This window comes from Ptychodera flava, chromosome 15, assembly GCF_041260155.1.
Source record: "Ptychodera flava strain L36383 chromosome 15, AS_Pfla_20210202, whole genome shotgun sequence".
In the NCBI taxonomy this organism is placed as follows: Eukaryota; Metazoa; Hemichordata; class Enteropneusta; family Ptychoderidae; genus Ptychodera; species Ptychodera flava.
In genome coordinates, this window is record NC_091942.1 from 40613229 (window position 1) to 40640629 (window position 27401).

The window sequence follows — 27401 nt, forward strand, 5'->3', positions numbered from 1 at the left end:
ATTTGCATGACAATAGCGCCTGAGATGTAGCAGATTATATCCCACAATCCCGCCAAACTTCCGTTTCATCCAAGATGGCCGCCTCGTGCAGTCGAAACTTGTCAGCCAGAGTTTATGTGAACTGTGCATGAACTATACACAATCCTGGATAAACAAAGGTAATCACTTAGAATGGTAAATGGCGTGATGGCGAATTGATATTTCAATGGATTGATCCGCAATCCATGGACAATCATGCACTCTACCGGCGCGGCCGGCAGCCCATCGGGCAACTCAGCCCAAGACCTAGCTGCAAAATTGTAGCGCTACGGTGAGGCGGTCGGTGATTTTTGGTTTTTGCGACTTCTCTTACCAGTAGCGCTACAATGCCGATGGCCCTGTAGAGGTGAAAATAAGCGCACCCCACTGGACGAGGCGTGTTGATGTGATTACCAACTTCCGGTAATGGCGGCTCCCAGAAACACCCATGCCCAACGCACGCCCAATGTTTATGGAACGCGATCGACGTGTTCGAACAAATTCCAAACCCAATAAACGACAAGATTCGTGAAGTATAGTATTGAGTCTTCAGTAGTGATAAATCAGTACGACCAAATGCAGTAAATATGTAGCATTTTACATCAACACGCCTCGTCCAGTGGGATGCGCTTATTGAATACAAGAGAAGTCGGCCAGTTGCGAACTCGGCCAGTTGGAGAACTCGGCCAGTTACGAACTCGGCCAGTTGGAGAAGTCGGCCAGTGGGCGAACTCGGCCAGTACAGTATGCACCCAATTAGAATATATGCTCCATTATAGTGTTTCTTTTTTTGAAGTTTTACTAAAGTTATATGCGAAGGCGATCTAAATGTCATTCATAAGATGAGCATAATGTTTGCAAACTTCACAGATCACATTTCAACGCACGTAAAATTAAAGATGGCGGTGTATCGCGATCGTGGTAGCGAGTTTTTCAGCCTTCGTCATAGTTACACTTGAAGTTCGTTAAAAAGTCATAGGAGATGGTGAAGCAAATTAGTAAAGAGTCATCAAGCCATGAATTTTACTGAAGAAATGGCATAATGTTTGCCTGAACTTTAACACGGTACGCGCGCGATCTGCAGAAACACTGAGGCAGACCGTACATGTTTTGCAGGGTGGACGTGGGAGCTCTTCGACTTCGAGTTGTTTACTGAATGTTCGTAGTAGTATTAAACCGACAAAATAACAAAAACTATGGTAGTAAAAAGTTAAAATTGTTTGGCATATTCAACTGTGAAGAGAATGCGTATGCAATCATATTGCTTTGTTGCGAGTGGCCGACTTCTCCTGGCCGACTTCTCCCACTGGCCGAGTTGGTCGCACCGGCGCTGGCCGAGTTCGCAACTGGCCGACTTCTCCGGTTTACCCGCTTATTTCACCTCCACAGGGCCATCGGCATTGTAGCGCTACTGGTGAGCGAAGTCACAAAAACCAAAAATCACCGACCGCCTCACCGTAGCGCTACAATTTTGCAGCTACCCAAGACCAATGGTAGGGTGACCGGACGATTTTTAAAACTGAATTGTTTGCCAAAATCTTGATGGCACCTGCTGAAAGTGTTGGTACAAAGTCCAAATCTGAAAAAATAATTTGGCTAATTAGCATGATCACAATTTGGCAGCCTCTGGAAAATCAAACTTTCCAAATTCTTTCCGTGAGAATATTGTAATGAGGAATAATGAGACATTGTGACCAAAAATCGGATCAAATATTGTTAAAATGGCTAAAGATGACTAACTGTACAATAATGAGTCTGGTGAAAGGTGCATTGATAGTTTCCAAATTATTTCTGTGAGAATATTGTATGGGTTGATAAGTCCCAGTGAAAGAAAATGGAAGATTGTCCTCACGCTGACCTTTGTGTTTACAGTATCATGGATACAAGCCATTGTTTCTGGTCAGAGACAGGTGCGCACGGGTGAAAAAGCACGTTGTTCAGGTACAGCACTATTGCGAACCTTACTTCCTGCTTTCAGTGTTTTCATTAGAAGCCGGCAGCCGGCGAAATTGTACGTCTGTGACAGCACTTTCGCCGGCTGTAATTTGGGGGAAAATATTATAAAATGGCACAAACTTTGGTTAATACTTCACAAATTATGACCATCGACTGAGTGACATAAGTACACGACGTTTGGGCTTGGCGCGACAAACGAGCCAAAAACGGACGAACGTGCACACGTATAGTAGGCCAGGCTCCGTACGCATAGTGTACAACTTGGGCTATGTATACATACAACGCCTTTTTATGCGAGGTCAGACTAGGTCAGTGTACTGTTCTAATATCTTATATCATTGGGTGAAAGTACGCCTGTCCTCTGTAAGCGGCAATATCATTGGGTATATTTCCCTGACCTCATTAATATTCTGCTACGAGTCAAAACAATAGCGACCGGCCATAGGAAAGCGTGTAGCTGTCAGCGATCACGTTTTGATGTGGTAATGAGCCGAGTGCAGCCGTCCGATGAATGTATCAATATAATTTTTTTAGTATTTTGGTGAGGTGTTCTTCAGAGAGCGAAATCAAAGTCATGCATCGCCAACATGTTGTATTACGTGCGCTAAGTACGCGTACGCGACTATGACGCCAGAGCAAGGGATTTGTTTATAGAACTGTTCTAGAAAGTAGAATTACGACTTTACATGATCAACCATCTACGTTAAAATGCTAAAATCCTGAGAGTGGTCAGTTATGAACTCGCAGTTGTGGTTGCAATTCGATATTTTACCCCCGAAAACGGTAATTTGGCGATGTACAAAATTTTGAGAAATATTGTACGTCTCAGGGATGGCTTTTCACGTATATTTCTTGTGATTTCAACTCAAAGGAAAGTGGAATGGGCACGCTCTACCGTATCTGCCGCCTGCTCTAAATTTAGCACGCGATCCATGCTTTCATGTACATTTGTAGGTAAATGGCCCGATCATGAAACCTTTCAATGCTGGAAAAAGTGTCTCAATTTTATCGACTAAGTTTTGAATCTAGTAATAAATAACGTGTTTTGCCCCGCGTGAACTCTGTTAATTTTCTCAGTAAAAAATATCCAATTTTGTAGCATTTGCAGACGGCAGGCAAATTTATAATTTATGTAAATTATTCACGTAGTTCATTAGATACATCACAGCCAGCTGGAGACTTCCCCTCATTTGTTTTGGTGGCGATGCAATGTTTTTCTTTTTTGCTATTGATACATGTACTAGTGCGTGACTGCTGGGGGAAAAGAAAGCAACACAATATTTTTCAGGACTTGTGTATTTTCTTTGACACAGCATATGCTTATGGAAAAAAGAGAATATTTTTCTTTCACAAGTTTCAGTGTACTGCACTTAAAAGGTCAGTCATAGAGGTAGGAAGCCCATTATAGTTGTTACTGATACTGCAAACACTTTTCTATTGTCATTTTGTTGCATCTAACTGAAATGTGTATTCACAAACTTTTTAGAGGCCTTTTGTGAACTGCAGGTGAAAAATAAAAAACAAACTCCATTGCCAATCCTGAGGCTGTACGTCAAGTTGTTTTACTGCTAGAGCAGCTAACTTTTTTGTTTCATTGATTGGTAAATAAAGGGGTTGTATCTCACACTTTTCATCACTTTGAGTTTCTGCATTGACATCATTGTGCAAACTGAGTGTAATTATTATGCAAGTATTCCCTGTATTCTTGATATCAAAAAAGTCAAAACTGACTTTGTCCCTTTAAACTGAAAGAGAAAAGGAACTACTTACCTGGGATTTTCTAATGACTCCTGTATAATTTTAGTGTGACATGTTTTAATATGAACAACATATTCTTTTAATTGAAATGTAAATTCGATACTACATTCAGTTTGGCATTAATCACAAAAAAGTTTTTCGCCAAATTCATGGAATATCTGCCAGTAGTTGTAGTACTCTTTATTGAATATAACAAAAGTTACTGTTGCTTCCCTGTTGATTCTAGTACACTGTAATATCAACACATAGGATGATAACTTAGGTCACTGACCATCTCTGTAACTGTTTGTGTTCTCATGGAAAATGTCATCAGACAGTGACACAGTGAAGAAAGGACAAACAAAACAAATGATATGAGTAAGATGGTACATTGTTTCTACTTAACACACAAAACCACAAACAGTTTTTGTTTTTAAAATACAGACTTTTTTACACTGACATTTAACAAAACTGGATAAATTGCTGTTCAAAATACCTTGCCAATGTTATGCTGCCGCCGCCGCGACACGACTTCCCCACCCCAACCTCGGCTTCCTTCTCCACCTATAATTTACATTTCTCCGCCTGGGCAAATTTCTTCTGAAAACCCTGACTGCTTTGGGAAAACCGTGGGCGCTAATTCGCGCTACATATCTGAGCCTGTTTAGAGCAGAGAACCAGTAGAAAAATGTCCAAGGTACAATTTGCCCGCATGGCCATTCCTTCCCTTCTTGGAAAACAATGCCAAAAGTCAAAGAGGTTTCAAAGTAAAATTTTCGTCAGCAGTTTCTCGGAAGAAAAAGACCTTTTTAGGAAATTTTTGCACTCATCTTGACTTCCTAGTCTTTACAACATTCACTGTGAAATGCAAGTGTTTCCGTTCACGCGATCTCTCATAGTGACCGGTCGCGCGCGAGTAGACGACTTCCAAGATGGCGTCCCCTCTGACGTTTGTTAACAAAATGTGTTCATAAACTTCAAGATTTTCATGTCATTACCTTGTTCATATACATAAATGTGCACAACTGTTGCATACTAATGGTGAATTTGTACAATTTATCACTACCTGGGTCCCCTTTTAAGCCTTCGATTTCGAGCATTCACTCTCAGAAAACTTGTGTCAGCCCCATTGTAGGGCCTCTCGTCCGGTCACCCTACCAATGGCAATGCAGCGTATAAGGCGATAATAGTATAATGCCGATGGCCCTGGGGAGTATAAAATAAGCGCGTTCCACTGGACTAGGCGTGTTGATGTTAAATGCCACATATTTACTGCATTTGGTTGTACCGATTTATCATTACTGAAGACTAAACAATATACATGTACTACACTTAACCTTGTCGTTTATGGGGTTTGGAATTTGTTCAAACACGTCGATCTTGTTCCATAAACATTGAGCGTGGGGCATCCGTGTTTTCTGGGAGCCAACATTACTGGAAGTTGGTAATGGCTGCTCCCAGAAATGTTTTCGGAAAGCAATCGACGTGAGCGAAGTCGCAAAGACCAAAATCACCGACTGCCTCAGAGCAAGCACAAGCACGTGGAGTTGTGTCTCTTCTTCATCCCACTTTTTACATATTCAAATCACACAACACAAATCAAATAGGAAACTCAGAAGATATTAGTGATATTGTTAGTTATTGAACTTTTGGTAAGTGTAAAGCTAGACCTGCGTACAGGTCAGAGGTCTGTGTGTTCCCGGCGTTATATGGCCTCCACCGCAGCCCTGCAATGGTCTATAGAGATAACTGGGGTCTCTGCGGTCCGTATCCTGTCAGCGAAAAAACGGTCACTTTGGCCGAAATTCTGCTCCTTTGGGGCAAAATCCTTTCCCTGCCTACCTTGACCTACAAACTGACCCCAGAAAAGATGCGATTAACTTCTCCTAACATCCAAAACTGCTTGTTTTCTGAAACACAATGCACTCGACGGTTTTTTAATTCGTCCGTGGGGACTTATAGATTCGGTCATGTCCGTCCGTCCGTCCGTCCGTCTCTTCACGCAGATATCTCAGACATGTCCTGGTCAATTTCTTTCAAACTTTGCACAAGGATAGTACCCTACCCGATACTGATGCTCGTCGATTTGTTTCACAATGCGATCAAATATTATTCGTATTAGAGGACTTTTTAGTTTACACCTCCATAGACTTCAATGTATAAGGCAGTTCTCCATAGACTCCCATGTATAAGTCAGTTCTCCATAGACTCCCATGTATAAGGCCAAGAAAAATAAAAATTTAGTTTCTCATCTTATTCATATTGCAAAAAGGATGCAGTACGTGACACAATTTTTAGTCCCCACGGATGAAGTCCAGGGGGCTTATAGATTGGGTCATGTCCGTCCGTGAGTCCATCCGTGAGTCCATCCGTTCACGCAGATGTCTCAGACATTTTGACAAAATGTCATGTTACCTCAGTGACCTTTGACCTGAAATATACATATTTGTCCATAACTCAGTAACCACAAGTGCTACACCCTTCATGTATGGTATGATGGGACACCTTATGACGCCACATATTGCACCTCATTAATTATGTGCATATCTAATTTTGAGCGAACCAATAGAGCTAGAGGTCTGATTTTTGGTATATAGGGATAACTTAGCAATACAATTTTTTTTGACAAAATGTCACGTGACCTCAATGACCTTTGACCTCAAATATACATATTTGTCCATAACTCAGTAACCACCAGTGCTACACCCTTCATGTATGGTATGATGGGACACCTTATGACGCCACATACTGTACCTCATTAATTATGCACATATCAAATTCTGAGCAAGCCAATAGAGCTGGATGTCTGGTTTTTGGTATATAGGGATAACTATAGGATAGAAGTTTTTTGACAAAATGTCATGTGACCTCGATGACCTTTTACCTAAAATATATGTTTATGTCAATAAATAAGTAACCACAAGTGCTATGTCCTTTATATTTAGTAGGATGGGAGATCTTATGACAACACACTTTACCTCATTAATTATGCACATATCTAATTCTAGGCAAGCGAATGGAGCTAGAGGCCTGATTTTTGGCATATAGGGATTAATTAGCAATACAATTTTTTTTCAAAATGTCATGTGACCTCGATGACCTTTGACCTTGATTATACATATATATGTATAACTCAGTAACCACAAGTTCTATACCCTTCAATTTTGATAGGATATTAGACCTTAAGATGTCACATGTACCTCATTTATTATGCACCATAAACCTAAATAAATGTGCCAATACAGCTAGAGGTCTGATCTTTTTTCCCGATTTAGAACCATAACTTAGACATGCCTCATGTGTTTCAAATTGGTAACAACGACATAGACCTATGTGCCCATAGATCTCAACATATACACTCCAGTGATACTTCTTAATGACCACATTTCCCTGCCCCATCAAGAATAATACTCCTATTACAAGTGGGGACTATGTCATTGTCAATGACTTGTTAGTTGCGGTCCGGATCAGACCCCAGTTATCTCCATAGACCATTGCAGGGCTATGGTGGAGGCCGTATAACGCCGGGAACACACAGACCTGTACGCAGGGCTAGTGTAAAGCATAACTGGACTACATTTGATAAAATCGAAATTGGATCAAGTTAGATGGCAAAACCAGACTGGTTTTGCCCTCCGACCAAACTACCCAGGCAAAGCCTCAAGCTACTGTACTGCAGCTAGTTAGATTTTGGCTTTAATTATTGATAAAATAGGAGCACAGCTGGGCTTATACGTAGCTGCAAAATTGTAGCGCTACGGTGCTTAGCCAAACCGATTCAATCTTACGCTTTCTGAAGATTCAGCTGTCCTTGCATTTACACCAGTGTTTTGTAAGTTACAGTAACATAGTCTATATTATAAACAAGAAAGTCATGTATGCACACACCGAAAAAATCTGTGCAGGTTCTTGACTGAAATTCAAATGTACAGGAAAAGTGGTGTTGATGAAATTTGAAAATGCTTCAATTTTAAGATTTCTGTATAAGATCAGATTCTGATCAGATACCAATTTCCTCTCTTTTTTCCTTCAGGACTTTACTTTACAAGACATTATATCCCTATGACATACTATGACAGCTGTTTTACTTGGCCGTGTGCTGAGAGGCATACCTCTTACATATTGCAGACGTCAACATTTTAAGTTTCCTGTACTCTGTAATGATTCAAAGGTATGTTTGCTACAGATACTTTTCGACATACTAGTAGTTCCTAGTAAAGAAGGCAAGTGCATATTTTCAAATTTTGTTGTAGTACAGTAATAAATTCAATGATGCAGACTCATCTGTGCAGACATACTATACTCTTGTAGCTAAATACTTTTTACTGCACCGGAGAATTATTACCTTCTCGTGTCTATTTATAGACAGAGAAGGTATTAGAGTTGAAAACCAATATGCTGCTGTCAAGAACTTCCGTCTGTCAAGACTTCCGTCTGTCAAGATCCGTTGACGTCATGCCATTGTGATGGGTCATATCATAAACTGGTGGGGGTGTTCATGGCTCAGGTTGAGGTGTGGGAGAACGATTTGAGCTATGACAAAAATCAAAAGGGACTTAGCGGCATAGCCACAGTGTTAAGCCTTTCTCCAAGGTTTCTTAGTTGACTACAATCTATTACAGACTACTGAGCTGACGTTAGGGGTACTCACTTTGTGTTTGCTCACTCTGTGAGCGCTAGTGTTTGGTACTGAGTTGCGTGGATATCCCTCATGGCCTCACGTGATCTGGGCCTGTTGCATAATCTGCAGATGATCAAATGCCTCCGAGTCTGAAAACTGTCATTGTGTAAGCCTGTCGGCATTTTCCTTGCATTTTTTCTCATTTAATTTTGCAAAATATCGGCGAGTACCTCAATATTTCAAGATAACCCTTTCTTCCTAATCGTTTCCTGGAGTTTCAGAGTCATATGAACGAAAATGAGTGAAAGTTTTAGACAGGAAAATCGGACGTCGGCCATGTTCAATGTTTAATGTACAGTGCAATCAGAAGTTTACGTGGAGGAATTAACCAACAAACACAGGAGTGTTCATGATGCCCGCCCTCTAGAGGCAGACCCTCGTATATGAAGTACCACATTTGATGCTTGTGGAAAGCTTGACCACACAATGGAGCATTTAAACTTTTAGAAAATGACAAACTGAATAAGAAGGTATTCAGAAAATGTCAAATACTGAGGAAAAATGTGCAAATATTCAAAATAAACAGGTTAACTGATTGGTCAGCTATAAAAACAATGAAAATGTTTATGATCAAAAGTTTTTGAGATACGCACATTTTAACAAATACAGAAATTATTAACATTATAAATATAAGACTAAACTATTTTTTCAGGGATGGGACAGGTTGGAAATGAGGGGTGAGAGACAAAGGCACTCCTATTGCTGCATGTGGATGCAGCCACACCATTTCATTTACAGCATACTTATTCACTGTGTTGTGTTCAAGTTCCATATTGTACTGACTGTCATACAAGGATAACATAAGCAAATCAAATCAAATTAGAAAAGGATCAATGCTGTTGTGTGGATTTTGCTGAACATGGCTGATATTTCGCCAGGTATATATTTGGTATCCAGCAAAGGCATATTTTGATGTAAAGTCAAAATTAACACTACATTGCTGACAATATATTTTACCGTTTCCGCATGAATTTTTCTTTTTTAAATTATAGTATATTAGTACTTCAAACAGATTAACAGTTATCGTGATGTCAACCCATAATTTTACATCACAAAGACTGTAATTCTGCCAATTTTTTTTGTTTTTCAGTCATTTTATAAATTTTGCACTGCACAAGATGATTGAACAAATTGCAATGTTTGAATTTGTAAACTCAAAGAATAAAAATCCTTTGGTCACAAATTAAATTATTTTTTGAAAAGAAATTTACTCTTAAACACTTTTAGCATATATTCTTTACACGGTCATGTATTTCAAGGAAAATATGCCTATTAAAACAGTAATTTCTTCACTTTCAATTTTTTTCAATACTATGACAATTATCAGCCATGAGGTTATACAAACACAAGACCAGATAGGCGTTTTTCATCATTTCCACAGGACTCTTTGGGAAAATCCATTAAAAACAGTTAAAAGTGACTGGAAATGATCACTTGGTATACATTTAATTTACAGATGCAAGGTTGTGTATTTCACTTGCACTCAGGTCAGTAAGGAAGTGCGTCATTACTATTTTGGACTGTTACTTCTTATTTCTGAATTGTTTAACTTTTTTCCACATTGAACTATCTTAGGCAGTTTATACAGTAGCTTAGAATTTTTTTGATTGATGTATTTAATCATCTTTTGGGTTCTTTGGGTCCATATCCCACCTCATGCCCCTACATCATCAACTACTGTATTTACCAACAACTCCATGCCAACAACCAATTACCTGACCTGGCCACACATTAGAGAAGGTACAGCGTCATTGACGGTATTATTTCTCTATCCAGAGCTTTCGACAACTATCCAGTCGTCTTTATCAATGGTGTTGATTAACACAACTGCGCATGCGTGATCTTAAAATATTATCCCAGATTCAAGGAAGTTGATACCGTCCGCCATCCCAATTCAGTGTTGGTTTATGTGTTCTTTTGTATATCGCTTCCTTAATACCTCTCTTGAACCAATCCGACTCCCGATTTAAGATTTTCACATTTTCTACCATGAAATTATGACCCGGGGAATCAATCTTCGGTGCAGTACAAAGTATTTAGCTACAAGAGTAATAGATTCAGTTTGACTGTAAAGTTAATGGCAATTCTGATGCACTATTATTTTCAAAACACTGTTTGTATTATATCTGTAGTTCTACAAAGCCTGTCAGTAAAATGGAAATAACATCTTACAAATAATGTATGTTCCATTTAGCAGAGAGTGACAGTTGATTTACATGTTGCTTTCTTAATAAAAAGAGTCGCTAGATTACATGAACAAGTATGCTGCTGGTAGTGTTAGAACTGTATCTTTATCTGGCATGGATGGAAACAGCTATATGTATGCTACAGGAGAATAAGTCGATCCGTTGTTCTTATGACAAAGCATGCTTTTGACAGATCTTCTCAGTGTTAGCTAAAGAAAATATGATCCATTTTGATTTTGAAATATGACTACATCAATCATGATGCAAGGGACGTATACATGTATTTGAATATAATGTTACAGAAGATATTCTGAGAGCCACTATTTTTCTGCGGTCATACATTTCTCTGTTTCCACCTGAGCATTTTTGGGTTGTATTTACAAGTATTTTTACCCTTTTGCATTCCTCTCTTTATTCAAAGTGTAGTTATATCAATATATTTTCATTGTTTTCCGGTCAACAGTTTTCTTTCTGTAATTTCTCGGAAAACATCAGCTAAAGTATTTTGAATCATCATGTGGCAATTGCTGCAAGTTGTAAAGTTTAAAGGTATGCTGTCACCTGTTTCAATTTTGTTACAGTTGCCATGGAAAGAGAAAATCTAACCAATCATAGATTTTAAGTGGGTGGCCGCTTTTTAAAAACAGTGCCCTCACATGGGCATTTTGAATACCAAGGAACGCCCCTTTGACCATATATAGGCCAGTGTTCTCGCAGGATTTTTTTACAAGAGTGTGAAGATGTGGTGCGAAGCATCATGAGCGATGGCGCAAGCTTTTGAAAAATAGAGATTAAAATGGTGTTATTTGGTGGCACTTTGGGAGTATCTTTCAGATTTTTTTCGTATAAAAAACTCAACGAAAAAGAAATCAGAGACAGTATTCCAAAAGTTTTATTCAAGTTCACTGTTTCAATGAAGATTACATTTTTTGAAAACGAAAAAATAGCGACAGACATATTTGCCAATGTCGAAATACATAAACACTTCTGTGTTCTCAGCCTAATACATACCTGGCCGAGTCCTTATATAATAGGTTGTTTAGCTTTGCCCTCTTGTAAAATAATCCTGCGAGAACACTGGCCTATATATGGTCAAAGGGGCATTCCTTGGTATCCAAGCGAAATTCTAACCTCCTAGAAAAACTTCAGTATACTCCACTGTCCTAGGTTATGACCCTCATGCTCCTTGGCATGTTTACTCAGCTAAGGTTAGCTAACGTTACGACCCGTATCGATGTCATGCGAACATGCTGCCATCGAGGAGCGTGCACATGGGCTAAGCAGGCGGCAGAAGTTGCAACTGAAAAATGACCTGAGGGCAGCGCTGCCCTGAGGGCAGTTCAGAGTGGAGTAGGCATGTGCACCACATCCAATGACGTCACAGAGGAACTGTATGTCTGCCCTGAGGGCAGTTCAGATTATGCTGCCCTAAGGGCAGTTTGGCAGATAGGATAGGAAATGTATGTCTGCCCTGAGGGCAGCTATAATGTATTGCTGCCCTCAAGGTAGATCAGTAGATATACAATATGCAATACTTATTGCTGCTCCTAGTCCAGATTGGTAGATACACACTATGCAATACTTTAAGGATAGGATATATACAGTGTTGTCCTTAGAAGCCGGGTGCCGGGTAAATAACACGGCTGTTTTGCATTTTTTCCCGGCTTCTTTTAACGTCATTAGATTATTTTTATAGATCTGTAATTTCGGAATTGCACTGCCAGCTGTTAGACGGCACACGTACGATTAGCAGTTTCGCGACCCCTTTCCCCGCATGGAACTGCACAAACATATAACAGTTTCTAAATACCCGTTTGTGGCTCTTTGAGCCCGATCTTTTATTTGTTAAATAGTGTGATTGGCTGATGGACGCGCCTATGGTGTTGTCTTTGTTACGAGCAGTGTAATTGGTTTGATTAGTATGAAGTTCATCTTAGGTCATTTTTAACGATGGCGTCAAAAAGAAATGTGGCGTCGGCCACTGGCACCTTGCCGATGGAATATTTTTTCCCGAAAAAAGCCCGTTCGAAAGGTATACTTGATTCCAAAAATATATTTAGTTTATGTATGAAAAACTTCAACTTCGCTGAATTTGCGAGAAAAAAGCGCCGAAAAGATGTAATTTTGATCGACAATTCGAAGTTCATGAGACTGCAGCTTGTTTTCCGCCGCCGCGCTGGCTGCCAACGTCATGGTCACTACGAGTATGATCTTCTCAACAAATCAAGTTATTCTCAGAGCAATACCGATGCATTTTCTAGATTTAAAAAAAAACGAGCTAGAACTGATGTTTTTAGAAGCAACTGTTTATTTGAATGGGCATTTTTTTTCATTGATTATTACCTTCTCGTGTCTATTTATAGACAGAGAAGGTATTAGAGTTGAAAACCAATATGCTGCTGTCAAGAACTTCCGTCTGTCAAGACTTCCGTCTGTCAAGATCCGTTGACGTCATGCCATTGTGATGGGTCATATCATAAACTGGTGGGGGTGTTCATGGCTCAGGTTGAGGTGTGGGAGAACGATTTTGAGCTATGACAAAAATCAAAAGGGACTTAGCGGCATAGCCACAGTGTTAAGCCTTTCTCCAAGGTTTCTTAGCTGACTACAATCTATTACAGACTACTGAGCTGACGTTAGGGTACTCACTTTGTGTTTGCTCACTCTGTGAGCGCTAGTGTTTGGTACTGAGTTGCGTGGATATCCCCTCATGGCCTCACGTGATCTGGGCCTGTTGCATAATCTGCAGAGATGATCATATGCCTCCGAGTCTGAAAACTGTCATTGTGTAAGCCTGTCGGCATTTTCCTTGCATTTTTTTCTCATTTAATTTTGCAAAATATCGGCGAGTACCTCAATATTTCAAGATAACCCTTTCTTCCCAATCGTTTTCCTGGAGTTTCAGAGTCATATGAACGAAAATGAGTGAAAGTTTTAGACAGGAAAATCGGACGTCGGCCATGTTCAATGTTTAATGTACAGTGCAATCAGAAGTTTACGTGGAGGAATTAACCAACAAACACAGGAGTGTTCATGATGCCCGCCCTCTAGAGGCAGACCCCGTATATGAAGTACCACATTTGATGCTTGTGGAAAGCTTGACCACACAATGGAGCATTTAAACTTTTAGAAAATGACAAACTGAATAAGAAGGTATTCAGAAAATGTCAAATACTGAGGAAAAATGCGCAAATATTCAAATAAACCAACAAATTGTATTGGCCAGCTATAAAAAACAATGAAAATGTTTATGATCAAAAGTTTTTGAGATGCGCACATTTTAACAAATACAGAAATTATTAACATTATAAATATAAGACCAAACTATTTTTTCAGGGATGGGACAGGTTGGAAATGAGGGGTGAGAGACAAAGGCACTCCTATTGCTGCATGTGGATGCAGCCACACCATTTCATTCACAGCATACTTATTCACTGTGTTGTGTTCAAGTTCCATATTGTACTGACTGTCATAAAGGATAACATAAGCAAATCAAATCAAATTAGAAAAGGATCAATGCTGTTGTGTGGATTTTGCTGAACATGGCTGATATTTCACCCTATATATTTGGTATCCAGCAAAGGCATATTTTGATGTAAAGTCAAAATTAACACTACATTGCTGACAATATATTTTACCGTTTCTGCATGAATTTTTCTTTTTTAAATTATAGTATATTAGTACTTCAAACAGATTAACAGTTATCGTGATGTCAACCCATAATTTTACATCACAAAGACTGTAATTCTGCCAATTTTTTTTGTTTTTCAGTCATTTTATAAATTTGCACTGCACAAGATGATTGAACAAATTGCAATGTTTGAATTTGTAAACTCAAAGAATAAAAATCCTTTGGTCACAAATTAAATTATTTTTTGAAAAGAAATTTACTCTTAAACACTTTTAGCATGTATTTCAAGGAAAATATGCCTATTAAAAACAGTAATTTCTTCACTTTCAATTTTTTTTCAATACTATGACAATTATCAGCCATGAGGTTATACAAACACAAGACCAGATAAGCGTTTTTCATCATTTCCACAGGACTCTTTGGAAAATCCATTAAAAACAGTTAAAAGTGACTGGAAATGATCACTTGGTATACATTTAATTTACAGATGCCAGGTTGTGTATTTCACATGCACTCAGGTCAGTAAGGAAGTGCGTCATTACTATTTTGGACTGTTAATTCTTATTTCTGAATTGTTTAACTTTTTTCCACATGAACTATCTTTAGGCAGTTTATACTGTAGCTTAGAATTTTTTGATTGATGTATTTAATCATCTTTTGGGTTATTTGGGTCCATATCCCACCTCATGCCCCTACATCATCAACTATTTACCAACAACTCCATGCCAACAGCCAATTACCTGACCTGGCCACACATTAGAGAAGGTACAGCGTCATTGACGGTATTTTTTTTACGTACTAGAATCCACGGTCACAGGTATGTGTGTTGCCGACTGTTTCCGACCAGCGCATCATCGTCACGGTTCACGGCTTCACTGATACAATACGTCCTGGATTCCGGCATGGGTTCAATTTCACTGCGCCTCTCCATGTTGGGTTGCCAGATAGTGTATTTCGATGGACCCTCTGAATAATTTTTTCACGGACTCGTGGAGCAAACTTGAAAGAAAATAGAAGAGTTTCCTTCCGACGCCATGCTGCATATCTGCTTTGATCAAATTTGGGGACAGCGAGGCGCGATGATCATGCGCGGTTTGCATTTAATTTGTTGCAACATTTCTGTCAATCACTCATAAGTTTCAGAAACTATCGCTCGCCTGAAAATTAGCGACGTAATAAGTTCATAGGTACAGCTGACATGGTAACATGCCTCTGACTCGACGATGCCGATTTTTCAGACTACACTCAGAGAATCCGAAACTTTCCACACAAAATGAGTGATTGACAGAAATGTTGCAACAAATTTAATGTCAAGCGGGCACCCATCTCGTCTGGTTGTCGCCTAAGCTCAGTCGCGGAGAGTGCTTTCGCAAACATTTTACTATTATCGTTTGCGTATAGAAAACTCATAACAATGAAAAAATGCGTAGAGACTCAATCCAATGCGTAATGTTATTGTGCATTTGATTGACTCTCTACGCATTTTTTCATTGTTATGAGTTTTCTATATATGCATTTTTTTCATAAATGCGAACACTTTTACAGTGAATTATCTTACCGATGTTTTTCTTAACAAAAGCGAGTGTGTTTTGATTAGAATAGAATGAGTTTGATGGTTTTTGGGGAAACTACTATGTGGTAATGAAGAATGGGAAATGAGCAATGAAATGAGCAGACAGTGGGTGATTTAAGATTATATCTTCACTGCAAATAAAACCATAAGTGTGTCATAAATAATACAAACAAAACAAAATCATGTTTGTTTGTTGTGTTGTATGTGAGCCACGTCTAAGACACACAACAAAAGTACTGTTTCAGTCTCAGCTAAATGTCACCTCAGATGCCACCAGAGAACACCATTTCCACTCCAAAATTTCATTTTTCGCCTTGCGAGAGGGGGGACACCCCCTTCTCGCAATCTCCCCCCCCCCCTCGTTCGCTACGCTCACTTGCCGCTCGGTCGCTTCGCTCCCTCACAGTCCACCCGTCTACTTTCTTAAATTACCCAGCTACTTTTGAATGTAAGGACAACACTGTATATAAATATGTCTGCCCTGAGGGCAGCTCAGATATATTGCTACCCCCAGGACAGATTGGTAGATATACACTATGCAATACTTTAAGGATAGGAAATGTATATCTACCCTGAGGGCAGCAATATGTCTGAGCTGCCCTCAGGGCAGATATACAGTTCCTCAGTGACGTCACTGCATGTTGTGCACATGTTTCCTCCGCTCTGAGCTGCCCTTAGGGCAGCGCTGCCCTCAGGTCATTTTTCAGTTGCAACTTCTGCCGCCTGCCATGGGCCTACGGTATGAACTTGGATGACATAACAAACTCGCGAGATTTCAAGATCAATGGGAATTACATTTCAGCTTGTATGATCGACTAACACGCTTGCATTCTGTTTGTAAATCCTGTTCAACTTTTTTTTTCGTAAGTTTTATTGGTTTATTTTTTTTTTAAATCTCTTTCAATTATGGCAAGGGGGGCGCTCAGAATTCACAAGAGGGTCACGCCCCTGTTACCTTATTGAGGGAGAACACTGTAGGCATAGTTAGATTACAGATGACTGTATACATTTAATATATATGTATACAAGTTTTTGGTTTATTACAAGTAAAACAATCCTGTTCTTTTAATGTAATCGGGAAGAACACCTGCCCACTGCAATATTGTCTAAGATATACATTTATGAATCACTTACAGTAAATGTCAAGAATTATTTGATGGTAAAGATCTGGAAAGTAGCAACACTTAATGCATGCTCTCCTTGTGATTTAATTTTTGGTTTTTTCCTGTATCAGAGACCTGGTCAGATATGTGTCCACACAAGTACCACAGAATTTCAAGATGACAAAGGAAAAAAATATTCTGAAATTTTTCAAACGGAAAAAAACAAAACATCAGTAGTTCTGCAAGACAATGTTTTTGAAGATGCCTACAAGAGTAAACCAAACAGAGAAAACTTTGAAAAAGCCATTGAAACTTTTGAAGGAAGAGACATAAGAAGGCGTGGACATGTACAGTTCATACATATTGCTTTAAAGTGGATGAAAGTCTTTGGCTTAGAAAAAGATGTTAAACTATATAACAGAATTCTACATATATTTCCTAAAGGAGAATTTATCCCGGAAAACTTTGTCCAAACTATGTTTCATCATTATCCTGATCAGCAAACATGTGCTATAAAGGTACTACAACAGATGGAAGACAATGGTAAGCCCAGTAGAGTTTTCTGCATGACAAGTGAATTTTATAGAATGAAATTGCCCTCTATATGCAGCGTGTTCATTTTTAGCCGGATGCCGGCCAAATTGACCGGCTACTTTCGTATTTTGGCCGGCTACTTTCTAGCACTGTTTTGCTCTCTAGTCCTGAAATTCTGGTTTTGATAACAATATTTTGATTTTTTGGTGGTTTGGCAAGCCGGAGATAATATTTCAAAAGTACCGATGTGGCTATATATGTAGTCTAGTAATTTACGCAGCGAACGTGTTACTACTGTAGTACTGCGATCAGCGAACGTCTTGTACTACTAGGAATCGCTCTCGAGGTCAACCTTGCTTTCCCAATCACAGCCCAAATTATTCTGACGTTCACATCAGGTGCAGCCGAACATTAGACTAACATACAATTAGGTTATGCCCACGAATATCCAACCATTTCCGAAAGAAGCCACGTTGAGGTCGCTCAAACATGGAAGAGAAAGTTGACACTGGAGACGCTTGAGAACTTTGGTTTACCGCGTATGAGTAGGACCTTGTCTGATGGGTTGGAAGGTTTTGATCAAATCTAAAGCGATCAAAAGTTACTGAGTCTCATTTTTCATACTTTTGGAAATGCCACTTCAATCCATCTATGGTCGATCACAGTGTCAAAATTCAAGTTGATCAACATCGCGTCGCAGAAGAGAAAGTTGACGCTTGAAAACTTTGATTTTCTGCGTAAAAGTAGGACTTTGTCTGTTGGTTTTGGTAGGTTTTAGATGAAATCTAAATAAACAAAAAATTACTTGGTCTCATTTTTCATACTTTTGCAACGCTACGTCGACCGATACCGCGTTGTGTGTACTGTGTGTCCCAATCGACTGCCGGTGCATTTTACACATACGGTGTATAGTTTGGGATTTTATCAATCATGAACACTGAAATTTAGCTGTCTTTTTCAATTTTATGCAACATCACCAAAAAATCAATAATCAGCTCGCGGATACATTATATTGTGAAAATAGTACAGTGAATTAAAATCACTGAAAATTGTGTTCCTATAATTGATTGAATTGAATAAATTGTTTGTACCGGTTTTACTGTATCTTATTTTATTTATTAATTCTTTATTTCGGACAATGAGCATGTCCATATATATAAATGGTTACAGGATTGGCAAAAAGAATGATACAAAAAAGGTTACATCAAGAAATATTCATTTATGGGTTAGACCATAAAGACATATTTCTGAACACAGATTAGAAGACTGAATTTATCCATCTTTTCCTCAAGTCAGAAGTGAAGTACACAACATCATACACCTTACGTATAATTAGGTTCCCACTCATAGAAACCCTTTTCATCAAACTATTGATTTGCTTTCTAAGCAAAGCATCAAAAGTGTCAATCCTATTATATACAAACGTAATACTAGCACTGCTGCGACTGTCATATCGTAGAAGTATGCGACCAGCATTATTGTAAGCAACTTTCAATTGTTTCAGGGCGCTTTTATTATAGCTGACCCATAAGTTACCACCATACAATTGATAGCAATATGCTTTAAAGAGTTTACATTTAACACTCTGAGAACACATAGAAAATTTTCTCAAAAGCATGTTAGCAGAGATATAAAAAGATCTCCTCTGACGCTCGATATCAGAATTGTCACTGAAGGTATTTGCCAACATATAGCCGAGGTGCTTTTTCTTTTCAACAAATCACAGTTTAACTCCATTGAGATAAACAGCCGGAATATGTTCCATTTTACATCTTCAGTCAAGTTTATTTAAATCAGTAAAACACTGTACTGGCAGACTGGTCAGGATTCTAGCAGATCATTTTCTGGGTTGTGAAAACCCTTACTCTCAGATGTATTTCAAAATGTTCAAGTCATGAGCTAGATTCTACACAACAGTCTAGTGAAATGTTGCTATTATCCTTTCCAACTGAATGCAGTTATCCTAATGACAGGCTCGAGTGATATCAAATTAATTTTTCTGATATTTTTTTAAAGCTTTATCCCATGAAAACATGTTGTAATTTATTGTGATGATGATTATCCTGTATGCAGAAATGGTCTTTCATACAGTACAAGAATATATGAAATTACTCCAAAATGTCTTCAAAATTTAAAAATTTCTTGCACTCCCCTCCCAGAAACCCTCCGTGTCTTTCATACACTGTATAAGAATGCATAAAATTGCTCAGAAATGTCTTCAAATTTTATAGAAATCCTTAACACCTTAACACTCTTATGCTGAAATGGTCTTTCATACAGTACAAGAATGTATGAAATTACTCCAAAATGTCTTCAAAATTTAAAAATTTCTTGCACACTCCCTCCCTGAAACCCCCCTCTTTGTATGTTAAAATAGCCTTTCATACACTGTATAAGAATGCATAAAATTGCTCAGAAATGTCTTCCAATTTTAAAAACATGTCATTTTTGTACCTAAGACTTGTTGGTCCAGTAGATTGCCACTATTGACCAAAAGCCACAGTGAAGCTTATAACATTATACATATACATGTACATCAAGAAATTCACAGTCGCCTTTGACGAACTAAAAAAAAATGTCAACTGGTTGAGCTCTGTAAAACCTGGACAACTTTAGTCAAGGACTTTGTGGATATTCACCTTGGTAAAAACAATGATAAATAGAGTACATATATGAATGTACTAGTAAGTGCATTTCTGCTACACTAGGTGTGAATGTAAGTGAGAAAAAAGGCCATTTCATAATGAAATCATGTTATTAGCTACAATCATGCCATAATGTGACACCATCTCACTGATTTCTTCCTTGACTGTCAGACAGTATTGTTGTTTTCTTATTGTAGTTCACCATGTGCTGTAAGTAACATGTATAATATTACTTTTGTTTCAGGTGTGATGCCAAATGAAGAAACCAAGGGTGTATTACTGTCTGTGTTTGGTCGTAAAGGCCATCCAATCAGAAAACTACAGAGAATGCTGTATTGGTTTTACAAGTTCCGGCATGTTAATCCTTTTCCTTTGCCAAAGGAATTGCCAGAGGATCCAATTGCAGTTGCAGAGCTTGGACTTCAGAGAATATCAGACTATGATGCTAAATTTGAAGTTTTTAAGGTAAAGTTGAATCTGCATATCCTCTGATGAGCTTCTCCAACATTTTCCACTGTTTTTAACCCAGCAATCATCTGTAATCAAATTTTCCAGTATACCTGTCACTGATATTAATATCCTCAGTATTTGTGTTAACAGTTCTATTTCAACAGTGTTTATGTTTATTCAGTAACATCTTGGTATATTACCCTATGTTCATTCAGTAATATCTTGGTATATTACCCTAAAGTTCATAATGAAACATGAACCTGCTCTCAAAAAAGTTACTGTGCTTTCTTTGCAACAATCTTAAACAGGCTTGTTATTTTTTTATTCCTATGGGTGAACCTAGAAATTTGAACCTCTGTTTCTTTTAGTCTTGTTAGCTTCTACATGATAACAGCTCTTGACAAAGATTATGTATCATGTGTGTTCTATGGACTGTGTATGGTTTCTTTTGAATTTTGATTCATCAAAGAAAAAAAAACTGGTGATTTATTCAGTATTTTCAAATTTACCCAATGACAAAGCAAACTATACTCTTCATTTTATCACTTGACCTTAAGGTTCCAAGACAAGAAATTGAGCTTGTTAATCTAACAGTTCTCTGATGGTCAATAAGCTCAGAATCCCCGTAAATTGTACATTTTCTGAAAGCGGGTACCAGCAGTATCACCATTGTTTACATAGCTATCACGTGACAGATAATTTGCATAACTTTTTAAAAATCGGTTTTCCCTATGTTTTGTCTCATTTCTTCAAAATATCTGACTCAAACTTTCTGGAATGCAAGCTGTCACAACGCTCTTCCAAATGTGTCTCAGATTTTTTATATCTTGCTTAGTTTTTTTGGAGCACAATTTTAAAGAAATCAACTAGGATTAAATTTAAAGCCCTGGAAGTTTTCCTGGCATAAAAATTGTTTTAGAAGGTTTAAAAAAATTCCGAGACACCCTTTGGAAGATATTTAGGACAGTTTGCACTCACACAAATTTCAGCCACATATCTCAAAGCATTGAAACAAAACATAGGGTAAACCGATTTTTGAAAGGTTATGCAAATCACGTGATAGCTATGTAAACAATGGTGACACTATGGTAACCAAAAGGTTCCCCTATATCTAGGCTTTCCAAAAATATATAATTTACGGGGCTTCCGAGCTTATTTAACCACCAGAGAATTGTTAGGTTAAAAAGGTAATTTTCTTGTCTTGGAACGTTAACTGCACTTTTGATGTTTGTTACAGTATACTAGTAATACAGGAAGGGAAAGCTTTATAGCACAAGTCATGAGTCCAGAACAAAAAGAACTTTTAGCTGAACATCCAACTCATGCTCCTGTGTATGTGGAAGGAGGTTATAATCTCTGGTTGAGAGATAAGAAAGTATCCTACTTTGTCCTCAGAGCAGATAATATCACCTTAGTACCATCAGAAGAAAAGACAACACAAGATATAGAAGGTCAGTCATATATAATGTACATGCACAGTGTTTCCTCTTGCTAATTTTTTCTGTTAGCCATACTGGCCTATTAGCATAAAAACTGATTAGCCACCATTTTGCAACCAAAATGTTTCAGTATGAGCGTGACCCACAGTGTTTTCCCCCAGGGAAAAAAAATCATATAGTGGCTAATTTGCATAACAATACATGCAATTGTTATGGTAATGGAGTTTTTAATGCTTTTTAATGCTCTTGGGAGAACACAGTGGTATATTTCAAAGAAAACAACATACACATGTACACACACATATTTTTAACACAGTCATGTGAACAACGTTTTATTTCTCGTTCGTCAAGATACTATATCAACACATTGTTGAACACTGTCCCCACACTGACAGATCAAGATACTTTCTTGGACAGATCTAGAGCCAGTGATTCACTTTCACAATCCATGATCTCTCTAAAAGCATTCAGCTTTTCCACAAGTCCTTCTCTGAAAGGTATACTTGATAATTCATGTTCATTTAGTTTACAAAGTACATCAGAACAAAATATTCTTCTGTCTTTCATATTTGACCAAACAGTGAAAGCTCTGTTTTGAAAGTCAAATTGCTCTATATCAGGGCCTACAATTGCAGATCACCGCTGAGACAGTATCTAGATCAATGTCATGGATATCATGGTTTTGAACTCTGTTGGTGGCTTCATTGATGAGTGATGGTAAAATGCGCCTCGGGGACAGATATTTGGACTCTCAAACATGTTCATTACTTCATTTGGCCAACAACTTGTGGAAGTTCATTTTGAAGTTCATGAAAATCAAAAATATTATTTTTCCCCTTGGAGTTAACACAGGGACGGCAGCCATTTTGAAATTCAAGTGTCAGAAAACATGAGGAAATTTGTTTCTCTAGTTCTAAAATTTGCATGGTGACCCCTGTTTTTAGTCCCCACGGACACGTCCGGGGGGACTTATAGGTTTGGTCATGTGCGTGCGTCCGTCCGTCCGTCCGTCCGTTCACGCAGATATCTCAGACATGGCCTGGTCAATTTCTTTCAAACTTTGCACAAGGATAGTACCCTACCCCATACAGATGCACGTTGATTTGTTTCACTACACGATCAAATTTGGCCGTGTTAGAGGACTTTTTAGTTTACACGTCCATAGATTCCCATGTATAAGGCACTTCTCCATAGACTCCCATGAATAAGGCCACAAAAAATAAAAATTTAGTTTCTCATCGTATTCATATTGCAAAAAGGATACAGTGACACAATTTTTAGTCCCCACGGATAAAGTCCAGGGGGCTTATAGATTGGGTCACGTCCGTCTGTTCGTCCATCTGTGAGTCCTTCCGTTCACGCAGATATCTCGGATGTTTTGACAAAATATCATGTGACCTCGATGACCTTTGACCTCAAATATACATATTTGTCCACAACTCAGTAACCACAAGTGCTACACCCTTCATATATGGTATGATGGGACTCCTTATGACGCCACATATTGTACCTCATTAATTATGTGCATATCTAATTTTGAGCGAGCCAATAGAGCTGGATGTCTGATTTTTGGTATATAGGGATAACTTAGCAATACAATTTTTTTGACAAAATGTCAAGTGACCTTGGTGACTTTTGACCTGAAATATACATATTTGTCCATAACTCAGTAACCATAAGTGCTACACCTTTCATGTATGGTATGATGGGACACCTTATGATGCCACATATTTTACCTCATTAATTATGCACATATCTAATTTTGAGCGAGCCAATAGAGCAAGAGGTCTGATTTTTGGTATATAGGGATAACTTAGCAATACAATTTTTTTTTGACAAAATGTCACGTGACCTCAGTGACCTTTGACCTCAAATATACATATTTGTCCATAACTCAGTAACCACAAGTGCAACACCCTTCATGTATGGTATGATGGGACACCTTACGACGCCACATATTGTACCTCATTAATTATGCGCATATCTAATATATAGGGATAACTTAGCAATACAATTTTTTTGACAAAATGTCAAGTGACCTCGGTGACCTTTGACCTCAAATATACATATTTGTCCATAACTCAGTAACCACAAGTGCTACACTCTTCATGTATGGTATGATGGGACACCTTATGACGCCACATATTGTACCTCATTAATTATGTGCATATCTAATTTTGAGCGAGCCAATAGAGCTAGAGGTCTGATTTTTGGTATATAGGGATAACTTAGCAATACAATTTTTTTGACAAAATGTTACATGACCTTGGTGACCTTTGACCTCGAATATACATATTTGTCCATAACTCAGTAACCACAAGTGCTACACCCTTCATGTATGATATGATGGGACACCTTATGGCACCACATATTGTACCTCATTAATTATGTGCATATCTAATTTTGAGCAAGCCGATAGAGCTGGATGTCTGATTTTTGGTATATAGGGATAACTTAGCAATACAATTTTTTTGACAAAATGTTACATGACCTTGGTGACCTTTGACCTCGAATATACATATTTGTCCATAACTCAGTAACCACAAGTGCTACACCCTTCATATTTGGTATGATTGGACACCTTATGACACCACATAATGTACCTCATTAATTATGCACATATCTAATTCTGAGCAAGCAAATAGAGCTGGATGTCTGAATTTTGGTATATAGGGATAACTATAGGAGAGAAATTTTTTGACCAAATGTCATGTGACCTCGATGACCTTTTACCTAAATATATGTTTATGTCAATAAATAAGTAACCACAAGTGCTATGTCCTTTGTATTTAGTAGGATGGGAGACCTTATGACAACACACGCTTTACCTCATTAATTCTGCACACATCTAATTCTGGGCAAGCGAATAGAGCTAGAGGTCTGATTTTTGGCATATAGGGATTAATTAGCAATACAATTTTTTTTTCAAAATGTCACGTGACCTCGGTGACCTTTGACCTTGATTATACATATATATGCATATCTCAGTAACCACAAGTTCTATACCCTCCAATTTTGATAGGATATTAGACCTTAAGATGTCACATCTTGTACCTCATTTATTATGTGCATATGTATTTCTTGGCTGGCCAATACTGCTAGAGGTCTGATCTTTTTTCCCGATTTAGAACCATAACTTAGACATGCCTCATGTGTTTCAAATTGGGAACAACGACATAGGCCTATGTGCCCATAGATCTCAACATATACACTCCAGTGATACTTCTTAATGACCACATTTCCCTGCCCCATCAAGAATAATACTCCTATTACAAGTGGGGACTATGTCATTGTCAATGACTTGTTATTCTTCATTTCAAAAGGGGATTTTTTACTCTTTAGAGTTTCTGAATGGAAAGTTTGGGCAAAAGTTTGAGTTCTTCAATATCAAGACTTGCATTACCTTCACTAACAATTTGATGAGTATCAGTTAATGCCATTCTCAGACTTCAAAATACCGGAGAGTGCCCATGTCTCCATATGATACAAATAACTACAGCACCACCAGGTAACATTCAATCAACACTAAATATACCACTACCATGAGAATCGGTTCTTGGGAACGTCTTAAATTACATGAAATTGAGTCACTCACTTGTGCCACGAGTGTTTATTTTTCTGTTTGTAGTGATATCAGTCGGTATCATTTAACTTTTTTTATTCCTGCCCTAGAGAGTCAGTGCATGGCACACCTTAGAATCTGTGAATTTAAATTATTTCCCGAGAGATAGAATGAATAGCTCACTGGTCATATTACATTGGAACTGCAATATACCGGTAATTATAAAGTCTTGTGTCTGGTGCTTTGAAATGGGAAAATTTCAGACTGGTAGAATATAACGTCCAGTTCACTTTGTTTCTCAACAGGTATAGCTGTTCACAGGGAAGGCACAGTGTTTGCTATATGTATGACAAGTGATAACAGTCAAGAATCTTTAAGAACATGGATTTCCAGTCTACAAGATACCAATCCCAATCTTGCTAATTTACCTGTCATGTTCAATGTTCATCAAATATCAGATACTAGGGACATAACATCACAGACTGCCAGCTGATCATTGTCATTTTCTTGTGTCTTGACTAAGACAGCATTTTGAATTTTGTACCATGGTTTTAACCCTTTGAGCGCCAAAGTCAATTTTTGTCACCTATATCAAAATATACACCAGTCAATTTTTTTTTAATTTTTGCTAATTTTGATAAAAATCTGAAGCCAATAAAATGTCGTGTTCATTTGGTCAAAAATTGTCAAAAAAATTACTGAAAAATTCACAAAATTGGTTAAATGCTGCACACTATAATTTTGGTTGGGAAAATTGCAGCGCTCAAAGGGTTAAAAACATTATTGGTATCTGCAAAAATTGAAAGGTATAGTACATTAGTGTTTTTCCCTGGTTGGACAACGGGATGCAAAAGATAACAATGTAGTCAAATAGCCATGAAACATTTGTTCTTTGTGGGAAGTAATACAGACTGTTCATCATGTATTGACAATAAATTATGAACTACTGTAACCTACAAGTGTATCTTTAGATTGTAATTTTGACCTTAGGTTCATAGAAAAAGGATGCAATACAGCAAGTATAAGTTATGATGTGCATTCGTTTTTGGCAAGGATAATTTAGGCTTACAGTTTGATATGCAAAGGCAGAGACGTAAAATTATTATGGTTTTCAAATAAAAGGATATATCTGAATGATTGATTCAATGTATTCTGTCAGTTCACAAACACCATTATTTGCACATGAAAATCAGAAACCCTTCAGGAATGTGTGTTTGTCGAAAGAGCAACAGTCGGTGGCTGGGCCAATAATGAAATTATAGGGCCATATAATTTACACAAAGGTTATCTGCCCTTGGAAAGAAGAATGAACAAAACCATCATTTAGTGTCTCCCTATGTAGCATGGATGCAGTCCTCTCCCAGTCTGAACATCACGGGTAGAATATTGATTCAATTCCGTCTGCATAGTACATGTGATAAAGGGAATGTCCAAAAAATTGTAACTTCAGAAACATGAGTGTTTTGCCAACACCTTAGAAGTTTGTTATTTCAGTTGTACAATGGATTAGTTAATAGAAGAATATTATTAAGAATACATGCAGGACTACCATGCTGGTATATGAGACCATCGAATACATTTAAACCATTGATATACTTTGCATTACCACCAGTTTGAGATACATCTTGGCACCACTGATGGAAATAACAGTTTTAAAGCCGTGTGATATGCATTGGTCAATGTAAAAGCCTAACTCTGCTCATGAGTTGATTGCTACAGTACGTAGATTTGTGTCATGTTTGTCTCAATAGAGGATACCACAAAGCAGAGAAAGGAGATGACATGAGAGGGAATGTTGAAAAGAAAAGGAATGATTATCCTTGTAAGAGAGAATCTCATAAATCATACAAATTGAACTAAATAGTGAATACATTTACTATTACTCT

General features: G+C 38.0%; 1 protein-coding gene across 2 annotated transcripts; it reads left to right on the plus strand.

Annotated features, from left to right (window-relative positions):
• Positions 1 to 26649, plus strand: LOC139152189 (evolutionarily conserved signaling intermediate in Toll pathway, mitochondrial-like). 2 transcript variants are annotated; one of them, XM_070725323.1, is made up of 6 exons: positions 1 to 158; positions 7745 to 7882; positions 17017 to 17428; positions 20309 to 20529; positions 21752 to 21965; positions 25821 to 26649. In XM_070725323.1, the coding sequence occupies exons 2-6, from the start codon at positions 7784 to 7786 to the stop codon at positions 26006 to 26008; spliced, it is 1134 nt and encodes a 377-aa protein (XP_070581424.1). In that variant the 5' UTR covers positions 1 to 158; positions 7745 to 7783; the 3' UTR covers positions 26009 to 26649. The 2 variants fall into 2 exon arrangements, with proteins under 2 accessions (XP_070581424.1, XP_070581425.1); XM_070725324.1 differs by lacking the exons at positions 7745 to 7882; positions 17017 to 17428 and having other exon boundaries at positions 44 to 158.
• The last annotated feature ends 752 nt before the right edge of the window (positions 26650 to 27401 follow it).

Bases quoted from the DNA above. Each gene is read 5' to 3' on its own strand.
- LOC139152189 (XM_070725323.1), top strand. From the start codon at position 7,784: ATGACAGCTGTTTTACTTGGCCGTGTGCTGAGAGGCATACCTCTTACA. The intron at 17,429-20,308 runs GTAAGCCCAGTA...CTTTTGTTTCAG, and splicing joins ACAACAGATGGAAGACAATG to GTGTGATGCCAAATGAAGAA. The intron at 21,966-25,820 runs GTCAGTCATATA...GTTTCTCAACAG, and splicing joins GACAACACAAGATATAGAAG to GTATAGCTGTTCACAGGGAA.